The 18801-nt window shown below is 39.9% G+C and overlaps 1 protein-coding gene across 6 annotated transcripts in view; it reads right to left on the bottom strand.

Moving 5' to 3' along the window:
- KYAT3 (kynurenine aminotransferase 3) overlaps nt 1-18801 on the bottom strand; it is a 62148-nt gene that overhangs the window by 22573 nt on the left and 20774 nt on the right. For 5 of the 6 annotated variants that reach the window (XR_010321436.1, XR_010321437.1, XM_064282194.1 and 2 more), the window contains 6 exons: nt 17656-17800; nt 13394-13543; nt 8607-8693; nt 5892-6017; nt 5668-5788; nt 779-855 (listed from right to left, as the gene is read on the bottom strand). Coding sequence is in view for 4 of the 6 variants with exons in the window: in XM_064282194.1 (XP_064138264.1) it covers nt 779-855; nt 5668-5788; nt 5892-6017; nt 8607-8693; nt 13394-13543; nt 17656-17800 (706 nt within the window). In the remaining 2 variants the exon portion in view is untranslated. Of the gene's footprint in view, nt 1-778; nt 856-5667; nt 5789-5891; nt 6018-8606; nt 8694-8993; nt 13345-13393; nt 13544-17655; nt 17801-18801 lie in introns of those variants that run through there. The other variant, XM_064282195.1, reaches the window with a different exon arrangement.

Below are 18801 nucleotides of genomic sequence, written 5' to 3' on the forward strand. Positions count from 1 at the left end.
CCTATGGATTTTGGACTTGCCAAAAAAATAAACAAACACGTTGTCATCAAGTCGATTCTGACTCATAGCGACCCTGCAGGACAGAGTAGAACTTCCGCATAGGGTTTCCAGGGAGCAGCTGGCAGATTGGAACTGCTGACTTTCTGATTAGCAATCATAGTTCTCAACCTCTACTCCACCAGGGCTCCTTGGACTTGCCAGCCTCCTATAATTTTGTGAACAAATTCCTTAAAGAAGTAAACCAGTCAATCTCTCCCCGCTCACTTTATCTATATACTTATTGAGATGGGAGAGATGATAGTGGTTCTAATATACTGGTTCTATTTCTCTAGAAAACCTTGATTAAAACATTGGACAAGTTACTTCACTTCTCTATGCTTTAGTTTTATCATCTGTAAATAGGGATAATAATTGTACTGACCTCATAATGTGGCTATGACAAATAAATAAATAAATGTAAAGCACTTAGTGTCTTACTATGTTTGGAACATATAAAAGTGCCAAAAAATGAGCTATTACTATTTTTTATATTAATAGGAAGCAAACTAAACATTTTTTGCAAAGACACAAGTGTCATCAACTGATCACTTGTAAAGAAACTAGGGCTCATAGAGAATAAAGGTCAACATCAAAACTGAATAAAAAAAAGTAAGTGAAAAGATCACTAAGTAGGAAAACCTTGTCAACTGAATATCTACATATTCAAAGTACAGAATAGCCTAAAGAAATAAAATACACGCTTGCTGTTTTTAAGCAACAAACTTTGTATTCATCTTACCTTCCAGCCAGTTACACTGAAAGTCTTTCCAGCACTTCCTATTGTTATTGTTCTTTCCCACATGCCTGGAAAAGTGGCTGAATAGGAAAACAAAATAAAAGGTTAAATATATGCTCTCCAATCCATGTTCATTCAGTATAATCTAAAAACATGAAAAAATACATGAATTCAATGAAAACAAATATAGTGAGGCGTAGTCAGTATAATTACTTCAATAGCTTGTAAAATAATTTAACCCAAATCATGGCTGATGTTACAATGCTTTAAGACTTTGCAACATTGCAAAAAATAATACTTAGATTTAATAATTTTAAGTAGAAAAATTATTTTCGGGGGCAGAGTGTCTGTGGGTACAGTGGGGAGTGTCTGGGCCTAGTTCAACTGGCAGCAGTGACACAAGCTATGGGATCCAGTGTTCAGCGTTAGTAGCATTTTCTGTTCAATAAAATACTTCTGTGGCATGAGGGTGGTCCCAGCTATTGTTTAGCCTACCTCTACTTTGCCCATTTTGTAAGTAAGCTTCTACAAGCTTCTTAGAGCAGTGGTTCTTAAAATGTGGTCCCCAGAGCAGCAATTTCAGCGTCACCTGGGAACTTTTTAGAAAGGAAAATTCTTGGAGTCCACCCTAAACCAAATCCATTGCCGTCGGGCTGATTCCGACTGACTCATAGCGACCCTATAGGACAGAGCAGAACTGCCCCAAAGGGCTTTCAAGGAGCAGCTGGTGGATTCGAACTGCCTACCTTTTGGATAGCAGCTGAGCGCTTAACCACTGTGCCACCAGGGCTCCAACCCCACCCTAGACCTATTCAATCAGAATCTCTGGGGGTGGAGTACAGCAATCTGAATTTTTTGGGGTAGCAGTTTAATTGAGATATCTCATACCATACAACTAACCCATTTAAACTATATGGTCAATAGTTTTTAGTATATTCACGAAGCTGTCAAACAGCAAAACCAATTTTACAACATTTTCGTCACCCCAAAAAGCTCTGTTCTTTAGCCATCGCCCCCTATCTTCTGAACTCCTCTGTACCCTACCCTCATTGCCCCACTAATCTACTCTGTTTCTATAGATTTACCTATTCTGGATATTTCATATAAAACCAAAAACCAAATCCATTTCTGTCAAGTCGATTCTGACTCTTAGTGACCCTGTAGGACAGAATAGAACCACCCTACAGGGTTTCCAAGGCTGTCAATCTTTATGGAAGCAGACTACCACATCTTTCTCCCTTGGAGCAGCTGGTGGGTTTGAACTGCCAACCTTTTGGTTAGGAGCCAAGCACTTAACCACTGCACCACCAGGGCTTCTTGATATTTCATATAAATGCAATCATATATGATCTTTTGTAACTGGCTTCCTTCTCTTAGCATAATGTTTTTAAGGTTCATCCTTACTGTACCATGTATCAGTACTTCATTCCTTCTTAAAGATATAAAAATAGCTACCATATAGATATAAAAAATATAGATATAGTACATTTTATTTATCCATTCATCAGTTCATGAATCTTTGTGTTGTTTCCACTTTTGGCTATTATGAATAATGCTGCCATAAACATTTATGTACATGTTTTTATGTGGACATATTTTCATTTCTCTTGGGTATACACTTAGGAGTGGAATTGCTGGATTATATGGCAATCCTGTTTAACTTTTTGAGGAAATACCAGAGTGTTTTCCAAAGTGGTTGCACCCTTTTTTACATTCAGCAACCTGTGTTTTAAGAAGTCTTTCAGGTGATTCTGATGCATATTAACGTTGAGAACCTAGAGATCCCAGAGGTTCTGTAAATTAAAATTTTTTTTCATAAATTATTTTCTGCTTATATTATTCAGACCTGTTTTTTGCTGTTTGTGACCAAAACACAGTCTGATCCGGAATTTGGCACCAGGTCGGGTGCTGTTTAAGTAGCAGACGCTAAAATGTGGAACTGGCTGAGTAGGCAGGTAGGGCAGAAGGTACTGGAGATGCCACTATTCCTGGTTGAGAAATTAGTGGCCTTCATTATGAGGTTGGAAAATAGTTGGTTAAAATGTAGCCTAGAGTAGCTGGAGACACATCATTTCTGAGACTACGTTATTAGAGCAAATGGAGGGAAAACTAAGAATGTTGCCTTACATCAGCTACCTTTTACGCAGCCTTTACAAGATTCTATATGAAAGAGAGATTTAGACTGAAGGGAGCTCATCAGAGAACAGAGAGTAACAGCACAGGAAAAGCAGGAAGATAGGGAATTAAGATTGGGGCAAACAAACTAGCCACTCACTCTGGCATTTCCAATAACTTCCTGCCTGACAAATGCGGGCAGTTATGTTTACTGTGGAAATGGAATGCAATGAAGTTTTGATGCAAAACGTGCCCATCCCAAAATGATCATTGGGCCACTGGTGCCAAGCCCCCAACCAGAACCAACAGAACGTGGACTGCTAAAGCTGTTCTGTAACAAAAAAGGCATTCTAATGCCCTTCCCCAGTGCTCTCTTCAGAGAGAGCAGTGTAGAGACTTGCCAGACTGAGTAAATAAAGAATTCACCCTACTCCCAGGCCAGGGAGTCCCTAATATTCCCTAGCAGGGTGTGTGATGCGTTTTAGGAACCACTGCCAGGGTGTTGGGTTTCCCATTCCCTCCTTTATTTGATGAGGTTTTTAAACTTTCATTTTCTGTTCCTCTTCATTTTTTATTGAATGTGCTAGAGGGAAGATAAGTTATCTTTCAGTCCTTGGTCTCCAAACTATGAGGACCCTGCAGGTCAGATCCTGGACGAACATTCACTCGTCTCTTAACAGCCATATACTCAGAGAAGCTGATCCAATCCCCAGCTCCAGGGATGACCAAATGGTACACGGGTAATCCCTACCTCCTGTGCCAGTGATTGCTCTAGGAGTGGGACTGTTACTCAACTCCGGCCAACAGACGTTAAGGGATGTCTTCTGGGGAACTTTTGGAAAAAGTCTTGTCACTCCCAAGAGAGAGGCTCAACCCTGAGGTCCTCATGTAAAATTGAGATAATAAATTTCGTTATTGTTTAAGCCAATGTGAATTGAAGTTCCTGTTACAGTCAAAAACACCCTATTGATTCAGATATATAAAAGTTTTCAAGTGGATGAATATCTTCAATAAAGTCATTCATTCATTCACCCATCAAACATTTATGAGCAACTACCAGGTGCCAGGGACTATGCTAGGTCCAAAGGAAACAAAGACAAGTAGGACACAGTTCTGATCTCCAAGCAGCTTAGTGTCTAGTTTGAGACAAGGAAAACAACAATTGTAATACAGTGCAATAAGTACTGTAATATCAGTAGGCATGGAGTGTTATGGAAGGATAGAAGAGATTGTTAGGGGTAGCTTTCTGCATCCAGTAATGCTGGGGCTGTGACTTGGAAGGTCCCATAGGCCTTAGCCAGGCAGAGAAGGAGAAGCAAAGTACTTTCGGCAAAGAGAATAAAGACACAAAAGCATAGAGGTATAAATGCAAGAGTCTGTGAATTTTGCTGGACATTGGTATATTACTCCTCTCTGTTAATCATCTGAGGATGCTACCTACAACACTGTTTTTAGGAGTCTTCAAGTAATTTAGTTGTGGAGTTTCTCACATGCATTCACACAAAATTTCCACTTGTTTTTTAGAAGTACAATGGATGCTCTTACATTGTTCTGAGAGTACTGGTCCACACAAGGGTAAGAAGCATCCATTTCTGCGGGTCTAAACTACTGCTAGGAGCCATGGTGGTGCAGTGGTTAAAGTGCTTGACTGGTAACCAAATGGTCAGTGGTTTCAACCCACCAGCCACTCCATGGGAGAAAGATGTGGCAGTCTGCTTCCATAAAGATTTACAATCTTAATAAAAACTGCGGGGCAGTTCTACCCTGTCCTATACAGGGTTGTTATGAGTCGGAATCGACCCGATGGCAACAGGTTTGGTTTTTTTTGTAAGCTATTGCTTTCTCAAAGTAGTCTGCTCATAAGTAAAGTGCCCATGAAAATGTAAGGTAGCTACAGCAATTTCTAAAACAGATGCGTAAACAATTTCAGTCTGTCCAGAAATACTTGCCAATATTTGTAATGGTAGGAAAACTTTATAAATCAGAAAAGTTGTACTATATTCTCTATGGAATACAACAAAAATCAAAAAGATGAAGAAAACATTTAGAGGGCTCACCTGAAGAAGAAATATTTTAACATTCAATAAATGTAATTATATTCTTTCGATTTTTGAGACACTTCTGGTTCCAGAGGACCCCAGAAGAACACAATACATGTCCCATTTTTTATTTGATCAGAGAAAGTCTAAATTACGTATACTGCAGGGTATCACTTCCTTTAGATTAATAGTAATTTCCAAAATCAGGAAGGCCTATTAGTAGGAAAAACACCTAGAAATAGATTCTTAGGCAGGAAGATACCTGGTGTGGTTCAAGAAGCGCAAGGCAGCCACTGTGCTAGAGCAGAGTAAGCAAAGCGAGAGGATGAGGAGATGGTGTCAGAGATGAAGTGGGGGCCAGGACGTGTGGGAGCTTTTAGGCCATTGTAAGAACTCTGGCTTTTATTCGAAGCAAACGGAGGATTTTAAACAATGTTCTGGAACTAGTAAACTACCTATATCTTATATACCAAGTAATAGCTGGACTCTTGCTATAGGCAAAAGTACTACTTCTCTGGTTTCAGTACTTAACATGTGATCCAAAAACTCTTCCCTTAAGTTTTCACTGTTTATCCTTCAACTTGTTCATTAATTCACTCAAACATCAGTCATTAATTTCTAAGTGCACATAACAGAGAGAGGCCATTACGACTATTTTAAAGCTAGTCTGAGATACTTTCCCATCAGTTGCACAGTGCACAAACACATTTAGATTTGCGACTATGTAATTATCAGTACCTATTTTAACATGCTTATTTCCAGTATATACAAGCCATTCATAAACCTCATCACTGATACAGAGCGTATCATGTTTGATGCAAAGGTCAGCAATTACTTGGAGTTCCTCTTTAGTATACACCTACATATTATTAAAGGGAAAAAATAAGAGAGTCAGTTATTACTCAACATATGAAAAAACAATAAATCAGAAGTATGTATAAAGAGGTAAAAGACTTTCTTACCTTGCCAGTGGGGTTATGTGGAGTATTTAGTATAATAGCTTTGGTTTTGGAACTAAATTTACTTGCCAGTTCTTGCGGATCTAATGTCCAGTCAGAGCTAGACCACTGTCTTCCAGGAACAGGTTTCTAAGCATGAAAAGTAAAGATGTGATTTAATTCAGTTCATGCATGTTTGTTACCTTAAAAATAATCTAATAAAAAAAAATTAGAAAAAGACATAGCAAAGGTAACTGAATAAATGACTAACAAATAAAATAATGAGAAATAACTAGGCTCTAGAATGCGCTTGGCTGCAAACCAAAAGGTTGGTGGTTCAAGTCCACCCAGAGGCGCTTCAGAAAAAAGGCCTGATGATCTATTTCTGAAAAATGAGCTATTAAAAATCCTATGGAGCACAATTCCACTCATCACGTTGCCACGAGTCCAAACTGACTTAATGGCAACTGGTTAGTTCTGCCTTGGAGTGCCTGTCTAAGACCTGAGTCTCCCACTCACATTTGGTCAATAGAAAACTAAACCCTGTCAATACTAACAAGCCATTAAAGTGACTATATGCTTTCAAAGGAGTGAACTATAACTATTGTTGAGGGCAGTGGTGATTCAGTGGTAGAATTCTTGCCTTCCGTACTGGAGCCCCATTGCTGTCAAGTCAATTCCAACTCATAGTGACCCTGTAGGACACAATAGAACTGTCCCATAGGGTTCTACTGCAATCTTTACAGAAGCAGACTGTCAGGTCTTTTCTCCATTGGGGCTGATGTGTGGGTTTAAACCACCAACCTTAAGGTTAGCAGTCAAGTGCTTAACGATTGTACCACCAGCGCTCCTCCATGCTGGAGATATGGGTTCAATTCCCAGCCAGTGCACCTCAAGCACAGCCACCTCCCATCTTGGGTATTTCTATGATGCTGAACAGATTTCAGTGGCACTTCCAGGCTCAGACAGAGTAGAGGAAAGGTCTGGCAAATATCTTGTTGTTGTTTTTAGGTGCTATCAAGTCAGTTCCAACTTACAGTGACCCTATGTCTAATTGACAGAAATGTTTCCTAGCCCTGTGCCATAATCACAATTGTTGCTATGTTTGAGCCCACTGTTGCAGCCACTGTGTCATTCCTTCTGGTTCAGGGTCTTCCTCTCTGTTGATGACCCTTTACTTTACCAAGCATGATGTCCTTCTCCAAGGACCGATCCCTCCCAATAACATGTCCAAAGAAAGCAAGACAAAGTCTCACCATCCTCGCTTCTAAAAAACATCCTGGCTATACTTCTCCCAAGACAGATTTGTTTGTTCTTCTGGGAGTCTGTAGTCTACTCAATATTCTTTGCCAACACCATAATTCAAATGCATCGATTCTTCTTCGGTCTTTCTTATCGATTATTGATTGTCCAGCTTTCGCATGCATATGAGGTGATTGCGACAGATGCAGCTTAGTCCTCAAAGTGACGTCTTTGCTTTTTAACATTTTAAAGAGGTCTTTTGCAGTAATTTACCCAACGCAATACATCCTTTGATTCTTGTCTGTTGCTTTCAGGGGCGTTGATTGTGGATCCAAGTAAAATGAAACCCTGCACAACTTCAATACTTTCTCTGTTTATCATGATGTTGCTTATCGGTGTGTGGATTTTTGTTCTCTTTACGCTGATGTGTAATCCATACTGAAGGTTACAGTCTTTGATTTTTATCAGTAAGTCCTTCAAGTCTTCTTCATTTTCAGCAAGCAAGTTGTATCATCTGCTTATCACAGGTTGTTAATAAGTCTTCCTCCAATCCTGATGCCGATTTGTTTTTCATATTGTCTAGCTTCTTGGATTATTTGCTCAATGTACAGACTGAATAAGTAACCCATGTAGTAGCCCCTTGTTCTGTTCGATCGACTGCCTGTTGGTCTATATACAAGTTCTGAATGAGCACAATTAAATGTTGTGGAATTCCGGTTCTTCGCAATGTTATCCATCATCTGTTATGATCCACACAACTGAATGCCTTTGCAAAGTGAAAGAATCATAGGTAAACAGCTTTCTGGTATTCTCTGCTTTCAGCCAAGATCCATCTGACATCAGCAGTGGCAATCTACTTACAAAAAATCAACCAATGAAAAAAACCCTATGAATCACAATGATATGTTCCCATTGTGCATGGGGTCACCATGAGTTGGAGGCTGACTCAAAGGCAGCCAACAACAGCAACAACATAACTATAGTTTATAGTGCTGCCAGGTACAGCTATGGTGAACTTATCAGATACTGTAAGGCTAATAGAAGACTGTGTGATTCACCTTAGTGTGTAAGTTATTTTGTTAAGATTTTTAAAAAGACAATAGTATTGTATTTTATTATGCTTCTAAAGTTAGTAGTAGAATAAAAGAAAAATCACTTTATTCAGAATTCGACAAGTATTTACTGAGCACTCTGTTAGTCATTAAGGAGTAGTGCAATACAGGGGAGTCATTAATGGTTTCTGACCTGGTGTTGCTCACAATTTGGCGGAGAAAGACACATAGCCACAAAACCATACTATTGGTGTGTGGGTACTGATACAAAAGAGACACTTGTAAACAAATAACAAAGTAATAAATTCTACCCCATACAAGCTATTTACTTCTATAGTAAAGAAATGTAGTAAATCCCAAAATGCAACTAAATTTTTATATTAATGGAGACAAATTAGCATTTTCAATACTTCTTAAAGCAGGTGAACCGTATTGGCAAACTCACAGATCGGAGGGGAATAAAAACAGGCGTTGCTCCAGCCATTCTCACCATGGGCTCATAGCAGTCATAGAAAGGCATTATTATGATCACCTGAAGTCAAAACAAATAAGGACATTATACATATATCTATTTATTCATTCATTTAACGGATATTGTGTACCCACTAAGTGCAATGCACTAGCCTAGGTGTTGAGATGGAGTGCTGAAAAAGGTAGGCCTTGCCTTCACGGAGCTAAAATTTAAGTGGATGAGATCTTGGAGCTAAACTTGTCCAAGGAGTCTTAAATTGAAGTCCTTGGTCTCTAGGAAGATTAGGGGATGATGTGATGAAAAACAGGTGAAACTGTGCACTACAGATTAGTACATAAGCACAAGTAAGCCTGTGTGTACCTTGCTTATTAGGTAATCCGTCCCTGTGTGGACTGCCAGAAGAACAAACAAATCAGTCTCAGGAGACATACAGCCAGAATCCTCCTTAGAAGTGAGGGTGGCAAGACTTCAGTTCACTTCCTTTGGACACGTTATCAGGAAAGACCAATCGCTAGAAAAGGATATCCTGTTTGGTAAAGTAGAGGGTCAGAAAAAAGGAGGGAATCCCTCAATGGGATGGACTGACACAGTAGCCACAGCAATGGACTTAAACATACCAACGACCATGAGGATGGTGCAGGGCCAGGCAATGTTCCATTCTGTTATGCATAAGGTCGCTGTAAGTCAAAGAGTTGACTCAACAGCAACTAGCAATGACAACATATAAATGACAACTCACATCCCCAACCAAAAGCTATCTTCTCCCCAGGTGGTACAGCTCAGATGCAAGACGAGATTGGTATGGTGTGTGCAGGAGCCACCTTGGCTAGAAGCCCTATGCTTCACAGGAGCCGGTAGCTCTTATAACAATCTTAGAGACACAGCCATCAGGGTCACCACAGATGCCAGTGATAGCAGTCATTGGGAAGTGAAGTGCAGTGTCCACATCAGGTATTTACAGTTCCCCCAGTCCAGATAACTGAAAAATCAGGGGTAATTTTACTGGAAGCAATATTGTTTAATAATGTTGTTGACATATACCACCTTATCAAGGACTTCCAGGAGAGCAGGTTTCTTACAGCAGGAGAAAGGGTTTTATTAACTTTCGCCCATAGTCCACCCCCACGATGAGCCTCTCTTTTTATCAGTCTCAATAGATGGCAGCAGAGGACACTTGAGCCCTTTGGAATGTTGCTGGGCCATGGCTGAAGTTAACTCCAAACATGGGAAATCTTTAATACCGAAACAAGGCAAATAAATACACTGTATGACCACCAGGATTCGTATTATTCAATAGGACATTAATATCCCCTCCATCTTGATCAACTGGACCCCCCCCCCCCACCGCAATCAGTAGTATCTACAACATCTCTATGCTGGGGATCACAGGCAAGTTTACACCAAACGACAGGATTTAGCAAACAAAACCAAATACCATGTCATTTTTCTTCTCTTTTAGCAACCAAACCAAAACCAAACCCACTGCTGTCAAGTTGATACTGACTCATAGCAACCCTATAAAACGGAGTAGAACTGCTCCATAGGGTTTCAAGGAGTGGCTTGTGGAATCAAACTGCCAACATTTTTGTTAGCAGTCGTAGTGCTTAACCACTGTACCACAAGGGCACCCTTTTAGCAACAGTGCTCCTCTTTTATATACCATCTATATATCTGGGGTTTTAGCCAATCTAAAAGCATAATCGTATTCCAGTCATAAAATAGAAAAGTTATCCTTTTGGCTTGAAGTTTTAAAATACGTAGTCATTGCCTTTACAAATCTCTTAACAGCCTGTCACTTAATAGTTTTTGAGACTTTCTCTTCATCAGTCTCAACAGATGGTGGCAGAGGTCACCGGAGCCCTTTGGAATGTTGCTGGGTCTCAGCTGAAGACAACCCCATACGTGGGAAGTTTTTTTTTTGCACTCCCAGGTGTTATGAGAATTTTACTGTTGTAGCCTTGCCTGGCCTTATTGGCCTGCACGTAGCAGTTTGTTTTTGCTCTCCTGTGGGGGCTTTTTGGCTCTTCTCCCTGCAGTTGGCCTAGTTCAGTCATCTTGGTGGTCCCATCGCCTTTTCACATGGCAGTTTCAGTCACAGTTATGGGGTCTGAGGGCTCCTGTGCACTTTTTAAATTCTCTACAATTTGTTTCCTTAATGCCCCACCTAGATATATACACCACTGTCACCAGAGAGTGAAGGTGGTGGGCTGAGAGCAGTGGGGTCACTGGGAGGGGACGGGGGCGGCTAGGGCTGTGGACCACACCAGGTGACACTGTCAGAGGAGGTGACACCAAAATGGCTGTGTATAAAATCTTTGTGCAGTGTTTCAGCAGAAATTTATTACTTTTTATAAAAATATCCCTGTGGCTAGTTATAAGAACAAAAACATTTTCGTCATCCCAGCTTACACGTATTAATATACCTGCAAGGCTAAAACTCTACGCTCATTTATTTTTTGAACCTTCTAATGTGCTCCAGTCAGAGCAGTCATTATTACCCAACTACGGTGACACTTGGAATCACGGAGTTTTGTCTGCAAGCGCTACAAGTACCCACTGTTGTTTTCATTGCTGCCAGCATTTTTATAGTCACTGACTTTGTCAAATTTTCTGGTGTTTTAGCTACAATGTTGTGGTAATTAGTATTTCAGGAACTATATCAATAACTTTTTTGAGAATGAAGTAGCTGTAAAAGGAAAAGGAGAAAAATCAAAATAGGCTTCTGCTCAGTTACTAATAATGTAATAATTCAATGTAGAAAGATTTTACAAAACGGTTTTGTTTTTAGTACTCATATAATCTAAGAAATATTACATGTAAACAATTTAAAACTATATTTATCACATATTATTCTATGATTAAAATTGATAATAAACATTGCTAAGGGTTCTGTATGTTCTGGTATGGGAGGAGGTCCATGGCGGGGTAACACCATGCATTACTACACTGCGTGACACCAACCCTACTGACACCAAGAGAACCGATTTTAAGGTAAAATCAGCTGTTCTGTTTTAGATACGTGTGTTATCGCTTAGATACGTGAAATACCTCTTGGACACACAAGTGCCAATGTCATGTAGGCATTAGGGTATATAAATGTGGAGTTCAGTCAGGTGCTCAAAGCTAGAGATAGAAATTTGGTCTTCATCAGCACATAGGTGGTATTTGAAGCTATGGGACTGGACGAGATCACCCAGGAAGAAAGGACAGAAAAAAGAAGGCCAGGACTGAACCCTGGGATACTTCACCAGAGTAGAGAAGGAGGAATAACAAAGGATTAACAGGATCACAGTATGAGATAAAACATTAAACTATTTTGTAGAATTAAAGGCAATTATGCATTACGGAAGTGTGACTGTACTTCCTTAACATGTTTCGTTAATTAGCTTAGTGGCTGGCATAGTAGAGGAAATTAGACATGACACAAAGTGACGGTAGTATCTTTCATAAAAGAGGTACAGATAGAGTGCTATAAGAGTTTGAAGGAAAGAGTTAGCAGTATAGATCAGGACAAATATTCACTGTGTAGAGCCAGCTCAAGCAACTCTTCTCTGTAGCTTTCCAGACCTACATTCACAGAGTTGACCACTTCTTCCACTTACCACCATCATAACTAATACATTTTCCACCACTATCACACAACATTCCTCTAATCTGTGTACAAGCTTATCTCCTCTAGTAGAAAGAGAACTACTTCGGTGTAAAAGCTGTCTTTTTAAAATCTTTTTTCCCACAGTGCCTAGCCCATAAGAAATCCTCAATAATTTCTGAATAAATGAAAAAGGTCAGAAATATTAGAACAGGGTTTTAGAATGGTAATGGGGAAGTAGAGGTAGAGACAACTGAACTAGGCACCAAAGTTGTCCTTATAATACAATGCACCAAATGGCAGAAATCACTCAACCTTCTCATTATGTATACTCACACTGCCTAACTAATACCTCCACTGTTGCCAGCCCCTTCTACATACCCAATTAGCCTATCTAAAAAGGCTATAAAAATAATGAACTGAACATAACAAAATGGATGAATCTCACAGACATAATGGTCAATGAATGAAGTAAGACCTAGGAGTACATATTGTATGATTCTATTTATATCAGCTAAAAAGCACACAAAACTAGCCTGTCATTGTTAGGTACTGTTGAGTTGGTTCCAACTCATAGCAACCCTATGTACAACACAACAAAGCGCTGCCCAGTCCTGTGATATCCTAACCATCATTGCCATGTTTGAGCCCACTGTTGCAGCCACTGTGTCAATTCATTTCATTGAAGGTCTTCCTCTTTTTTGCTGACCCTCTATTTTACCAAGCATGATGTCCTTCTCCAGGGACTTACCTACATTGGTAATATGTCCAAAGTATATGATACAAAATCTCACCATCCTCACTTCTAGGGAGCATTCTGGCTGAACTTCTGTCTTGGACGGAAACTAGCCTAGGGTGATAGAAATCAGAAGACTGGTTACCTCTGGGGGGACACAGACTAAAAAGGGGCACATAGGAGCCTTCCAGGGTGCTGGAAATTTACTGTATCTTCATCTGGGTTGTGGGTACAGGGGTATACACATATGGAAAAATATGTATGTGAAAGTTTACCAAGCTGTTACACTAAAATTATATATGTTACAGTATATGTGTTATATTTCAGTCCTAATTAAAAATTTAAAAAGACAGAAAAGGGAAAAATAAGTTGTAAGAGCTTCAAAGGCAAGGTAAATTATAATAATAGGTATCATGATAACGTTAATATACTTACTTCATCACCCTCATCAATTAATCCTTGAATAGCACTAAAAAGAGATCCATATGCTCCTACTGTCACAAGGATTTCTTTATTTGGATCGATTTTATTTGGATAAAACTTTTCATATAGGCATGACAAAGCTGTCACAAGAGACGGATGACCCTGTTGGATGAAAAATAAGAACAGTAAACTTTGGGTGTGATTATGTGATCTGCTTCTTTGAGTTAACATGGCTCTAAAATGTGACAATTTTAAAAATTGTTTTTGATATTTATAATTATCCAAAGAAAAAATCATACTTAAAAAAAAAATTTTCCACCTCCAGACAAAAGTCATAAAGGTCATGGATAGTCATGAAGGGGAGCCCCATTGAAACCTGCTGTTATTCCTCTTCTATGTAAGTTAGATATTACAATGGGAGCTGCCCTAATTGAACTAAGACATCTAACTACAATGGAAGTGACTGGATCCCGGGGTGGCAGGGGCCATATGATGGCACTTAATTGCCAAAGACAAGGTGGGCATGGTTACTGTAGTGGACAGCAGAGTCAAAGCAGTAATCAGAAAAATCTGACTTGCATGGACTTATGGCACTGGCTTCTTAGTCATGGTGTCCCTAGGAATGAAACAGATGGGAAATCTACTAAATATTTCCTTAGTCTGTACAAGAGGAAGAATTTTAGGTCAAATGAATGGTAGTCTAACTTGAATCACTAAAACAGAAAGTCACAGCCCTTCCATCAACTCCCAGACTTAAGCCAGTTTACAGACCCACAGACCCTTGAATGAAGGGGAGGTTGGATACTGTTGAGGAAGGATCCCACTACACTGCCAAAAATTTATACTGTTTATCTTTCTCCCAACCTTCCCCAATGGGATCTACGGCCTTTTACAAAACTGTTCATTAGGGAAAAAGAAATAATCAGATTTTTCAGGGATTACTGGACATTTGACTCTGAACTGACACCAATTCCAGGAGACCTAAAACATCATTGTGGCCCCACAGTCAGAGGAAGACGTATGGAGCTCAGGTTATTAATGGAGTCTTAGCTCAGATCGGTCTCACAGTGGGTTCAGTGCGTCCCCGAACCCATCCTGTAGTGATTTCCCCAGTTCCTGAATGCATAATTGGAAAAGACATATTCAGCAACTGGCAGGACCCCCACATTGGATCCTGGATGTGTGGAGTAAGGGCTATTAAGACAGGAAAGGCCAAGTAGAAGCCATTAGAACTGTCCCTGCCTAGGACAAAAGTAAGCCAAAAGAATACAGCATTCCTGGAGGGACTGGAGAAATCAGTGCCACCATCAAAGGCTAGAAGAATGCAGGGGTGGTGATTCCTACCACATCCCCATTCAACTCATCTATTTGGCCTGTGCAGAAAACAGATGGAATCTTGAAGAATGACAGTGCACTATCATAAACTTAACTACATGGTGACTCCAGTTGAAACTGCTATTCCAGATGTAGTTTCATTGGTGGAGCAAATTAATACTTCTGGTACCTGGCATGCAGCTACTGATCCGGCCAATGCCTTTTTCTCCACGGCTGTTTCTAAAGATCATCAGAAGCAGTTTGCCTTCAGTTGACAAAGCTAGCAATACACATTCATTGTTCTACCTCAGAGGTATATCAGCTCTCCAGTGCTATGTCATAATTTAGTCCACAGGACCTCGATTGCCTTTCCCTGCCACAAGACGTCACACTAGTCCATTACATTGATGACATTATGCTGACTGGACCTAGTAAGGAAGAAGTATCAATGACTCTAGACTTATTGGTAAGGCAGTTGTGCGCTAGTGGGTGGGGAATTAACCTGAGAAAAATTCAGGTGCCTTCCACCTCAGTGAAATTTCTAGGGGTCCATTGGTGTAGGGCATGTCAAAATATTCCTCCTAAAGTGAAGGATTAGTTGTTGCACCTGGCCCTTCATACAATTTAAAAGGAGGTACAATGCCTGGTAGACCTCCTTGGATTTTGGAGGCAACATATCCTTCATTTGGGTGTGCTACTATGGCCTATTTATCAAGTGACTTGAAAAGCTGCTTGTTTTGAGTGGGGCCCAGAATAAAAGAAGGCTCTGCAACAGGTTCAGGCTGTTGTGCAAGTTGCTCTGCCACTTGGGCCATATGATCTGTCTGGTCCAATGGTGCTTGAAGTGGCAGTGGCAGATAGACAGCGGAGTCTTCTGCAGGCTCTTATTGGTAAATCACAGTGCAGACCCTTAAGATTGTGGAGCAAAGCCCTGCCATTCTCTGCAGAGAACTACTCTCCTTTTCAGAAACAGCTTTTGGCTTATGACTGGTAGAGACTGAACGCCTTCATCATGGGCCACCAAATTACCATGCAGCCAGAGCTGCCCATCATGAACTGGGTGCTGTCTGACCCACAAAGTCATAAAGTTGGGCTTGCACAGCAGCACTCCATCATTAAATGGAAGTGTTAATACACAAGGCTGGACTAGAGTAGGACCTGAAGGCACAATCAAGTTATATGAGGAAGTGCCCAAATGCCCATGGTCCCCACTCCTGTCACAGTGCCTTCCCTCTCCCAGTCTGCACCTCGTGTGTGTGTGTGTGTGTGTGTGTATGCATATATATATATACATACACACAAGCACACATACATGCATGCATATAACAAAACAAGGAAGAAATAATAAAAACAATTACAGTTCTTGTTTCTGCAACTGGTCACGTGTTCATAGCTGGTATTAGAACTACCTCTTCCATCATCCCTTCTGTATTCCCTTTGCCCTCAACAAACACTTTAGCTGGTCGTGGTTCTTTGCCTGGTGGGGTGACCCAAATGTTCATTCCTTCAAGGATCTGGGCCATTAGTTGTCATGTTGGAATTAGGTTGCTATAGTTTTCCACTGAATTTACTTACAGGGCATGGTAGTACTAAGAGACGCCCTAAGAGATCTCCTGTATTCCAGACATACTCTTCTTTACCTCTATTATGCAACAGCAATCTGATTTCTCCTTGGTAATCAAGATCAGTCACACCAGCCAATATGGTAACTCCCCTCTTAACTTGTTGACACAGAGGCATGAGGATCGCAAAGAGGCTGGGTGGCACTCACTCTTAACTTCCAGTTAAACTGAATCAGTATTGTGTCTTGGATGGCAGCATTCCTCCTTTTGGAAATAAGATCTCTAGGCTTGCAGAGCACAGAAAGCAAAAATTGTTGTGAGTGGCTGTGAAATGGTGTCTCACTGGTTTTAATTTGCACTTCTCTGATGATTCACGATCCTGACAATATTTTCTTGTTACTTATTGGCTATTTGAATATACCTTCATTTGTGAAGTGTCCAAATCTTTTGCCAATTAAAATTCCTTTTCTTGTTGAATTATGACAGTTCTTTATGCAGTCTGGAAACAAGCTCACTATCAGAGATATGTATTGTGAATATTTTCTCCCAGTCTTTGGCTTTAAGTCTCACTGCCTTTTCCTATGCTCCCATCTCCAAAGCAAAGCCTTTCTATGGATTTTTATAGACTACTATAAAAGACAAAAATGAGAAGGCTTCCTACTAAAACACTCCCTCTCAATTTTCCACACTATCACAAATGGAAAAGACAAATGCTCAGACACATAATAACTGTATCTATATTTCAAAGGTACATCTGAATCCAGATAGTCTAGGTGTTTCATCGCAGAAGGATGAAGGTTTGGGCTGGAGTAGACAGGGAGAAAGTAACTAGTTGGGAACAGGAGGGTATTCGTTATGAGGCCAGTGCTGCAGCAGCGCAAGCATTAATAAGATAGAAGAGACATGTCTCAAGTGAGTATCTTTTCTTCCCTTGTTGCCACAAAATCCCATCCAGGATCAACATTAAAGTCAGGGCCAAAACATGACTTCAGAAGGGCTGGAAGGTAGGGGAAGACTCATCCTAGGAGATAACGGTAAGGGTGAGAGTTTCTGTGGCTACCAGATTGGGACGTTTGGTTCCAGAAAGCCAGTTACATGTAAGTCACAGAAATATATATATATACATACACATACATATATAACCCAGTAAAAAACCCAGTGCCGTTGAGTCGATTCTGACTCATAGCAACCCTATAGGACAGAGTAGAACTGCCCCATAAAGTTTCCAAGGAACGCCTGGCAGATTCGAACTGCCAACCCTTTGGTTAGCAGCTGTAGCACTTAACCACTATGCCACCAGGGTTTCTGGTATATATATATATATACATATATATAAACACACACACACACACACAGTAAAGCACAAGCTCATGTTCCACACGGTCCCAATATACTTACGAAGCCCCGTGTATACTGGTTCATGCCATCGATTGCTGCAATCTTGGATAGTTCTTCCTTTACATATATAGGAGGGGATATATCCGGAAGACCTTGGCCAAGATTCACAACAGAGGGATCTGCAGCCAACTTGGTAAATTCAACCCTGAGATTAAAACACACACACTGATATTAATAATTACTATAATTATAAAGTTATCTTTTCCGCAGTTCATGGTCAAAACTGAAAAACTAGTCCTAATGTAGTCTTACAGATTAAAAAAAGAAAAAAAAATCAGTTCTCAACAAAAATTTCACCTATCCACAAAATGACTTTATCTAATAAAATAATGGTTGAACTGATAACTTGAACATTCCTTACAAACATCAGTCCCATCATATCCATGTTTTACCAGGTCTTTTTTGATTTTTTCCTCAAAAATTCTGGCTGCTGCTGGGTTCTCTGGTCAACCATTAGAGATTAGAGCTAATGAGAAAATATCATGGATAAGAATGTAAGCTCCATGAGAGCAACACCCAAATTTGACTTTTTTTCTGCCATTTTTAGCACAGGGCCTGACACATTTTCTTAAATGAGTAAATTGGTGTATGGATCAATAACCTTCTTCCATTCCATAGCCATAGAATATGCTTCTTATTAGTCATCTTGCAAATGTACATCTATAATTGCAAAGAAGGTCACGGTCATTTCTGGAAACAGTGCAGGCCCTCCTGACAGCAAGACCAGCCTGGTGTCGGATGGTGGTCTGCGAACCCTCTGAAATTCGGTATAAAGTTGTGTCTATGTGCTGATGCATAGTTTTCTGGAAAAAGGGTTCACAGCATTGAACAAACATTCAATGTAATTTTTGACTCCAAATAATTAATTTAAAAGGAAGAACAATTTATCACAAGGTAAAGAGAATAGGTATAGAAGTGCAGTTAACAAAAACACATACTCTCATTCTCAAACTAAAACTTGTAGAAATACTAAACTTAAAGGCAGTAAAATGAAATGCTTACATTAAATTTGTTTTTAATTCATTGTTTTGCTCATTTTAGCTCCTGTGTAGATGACAATTTAGTAATAATAATTACAGTATAGCTAACATTTACTTAATTGTTGCATATTCTAGGCACAATGGCAAACACTTTATAGGAATTATT

Source organism: Loxodonta africana, chromosome 3 (genome assembly GCF_030014295.1).
Source record: "Loxodonta africana isolate mLoxAfr1 chromosome 3, mLoxAfr1.hap2, whole genome shotgun sequence".
NCBI lineage: Eukaryota > Metazoa > Chordata > Mammalia > Proboscidea > Elephantidae > Loxodonta > Loxodonta africana.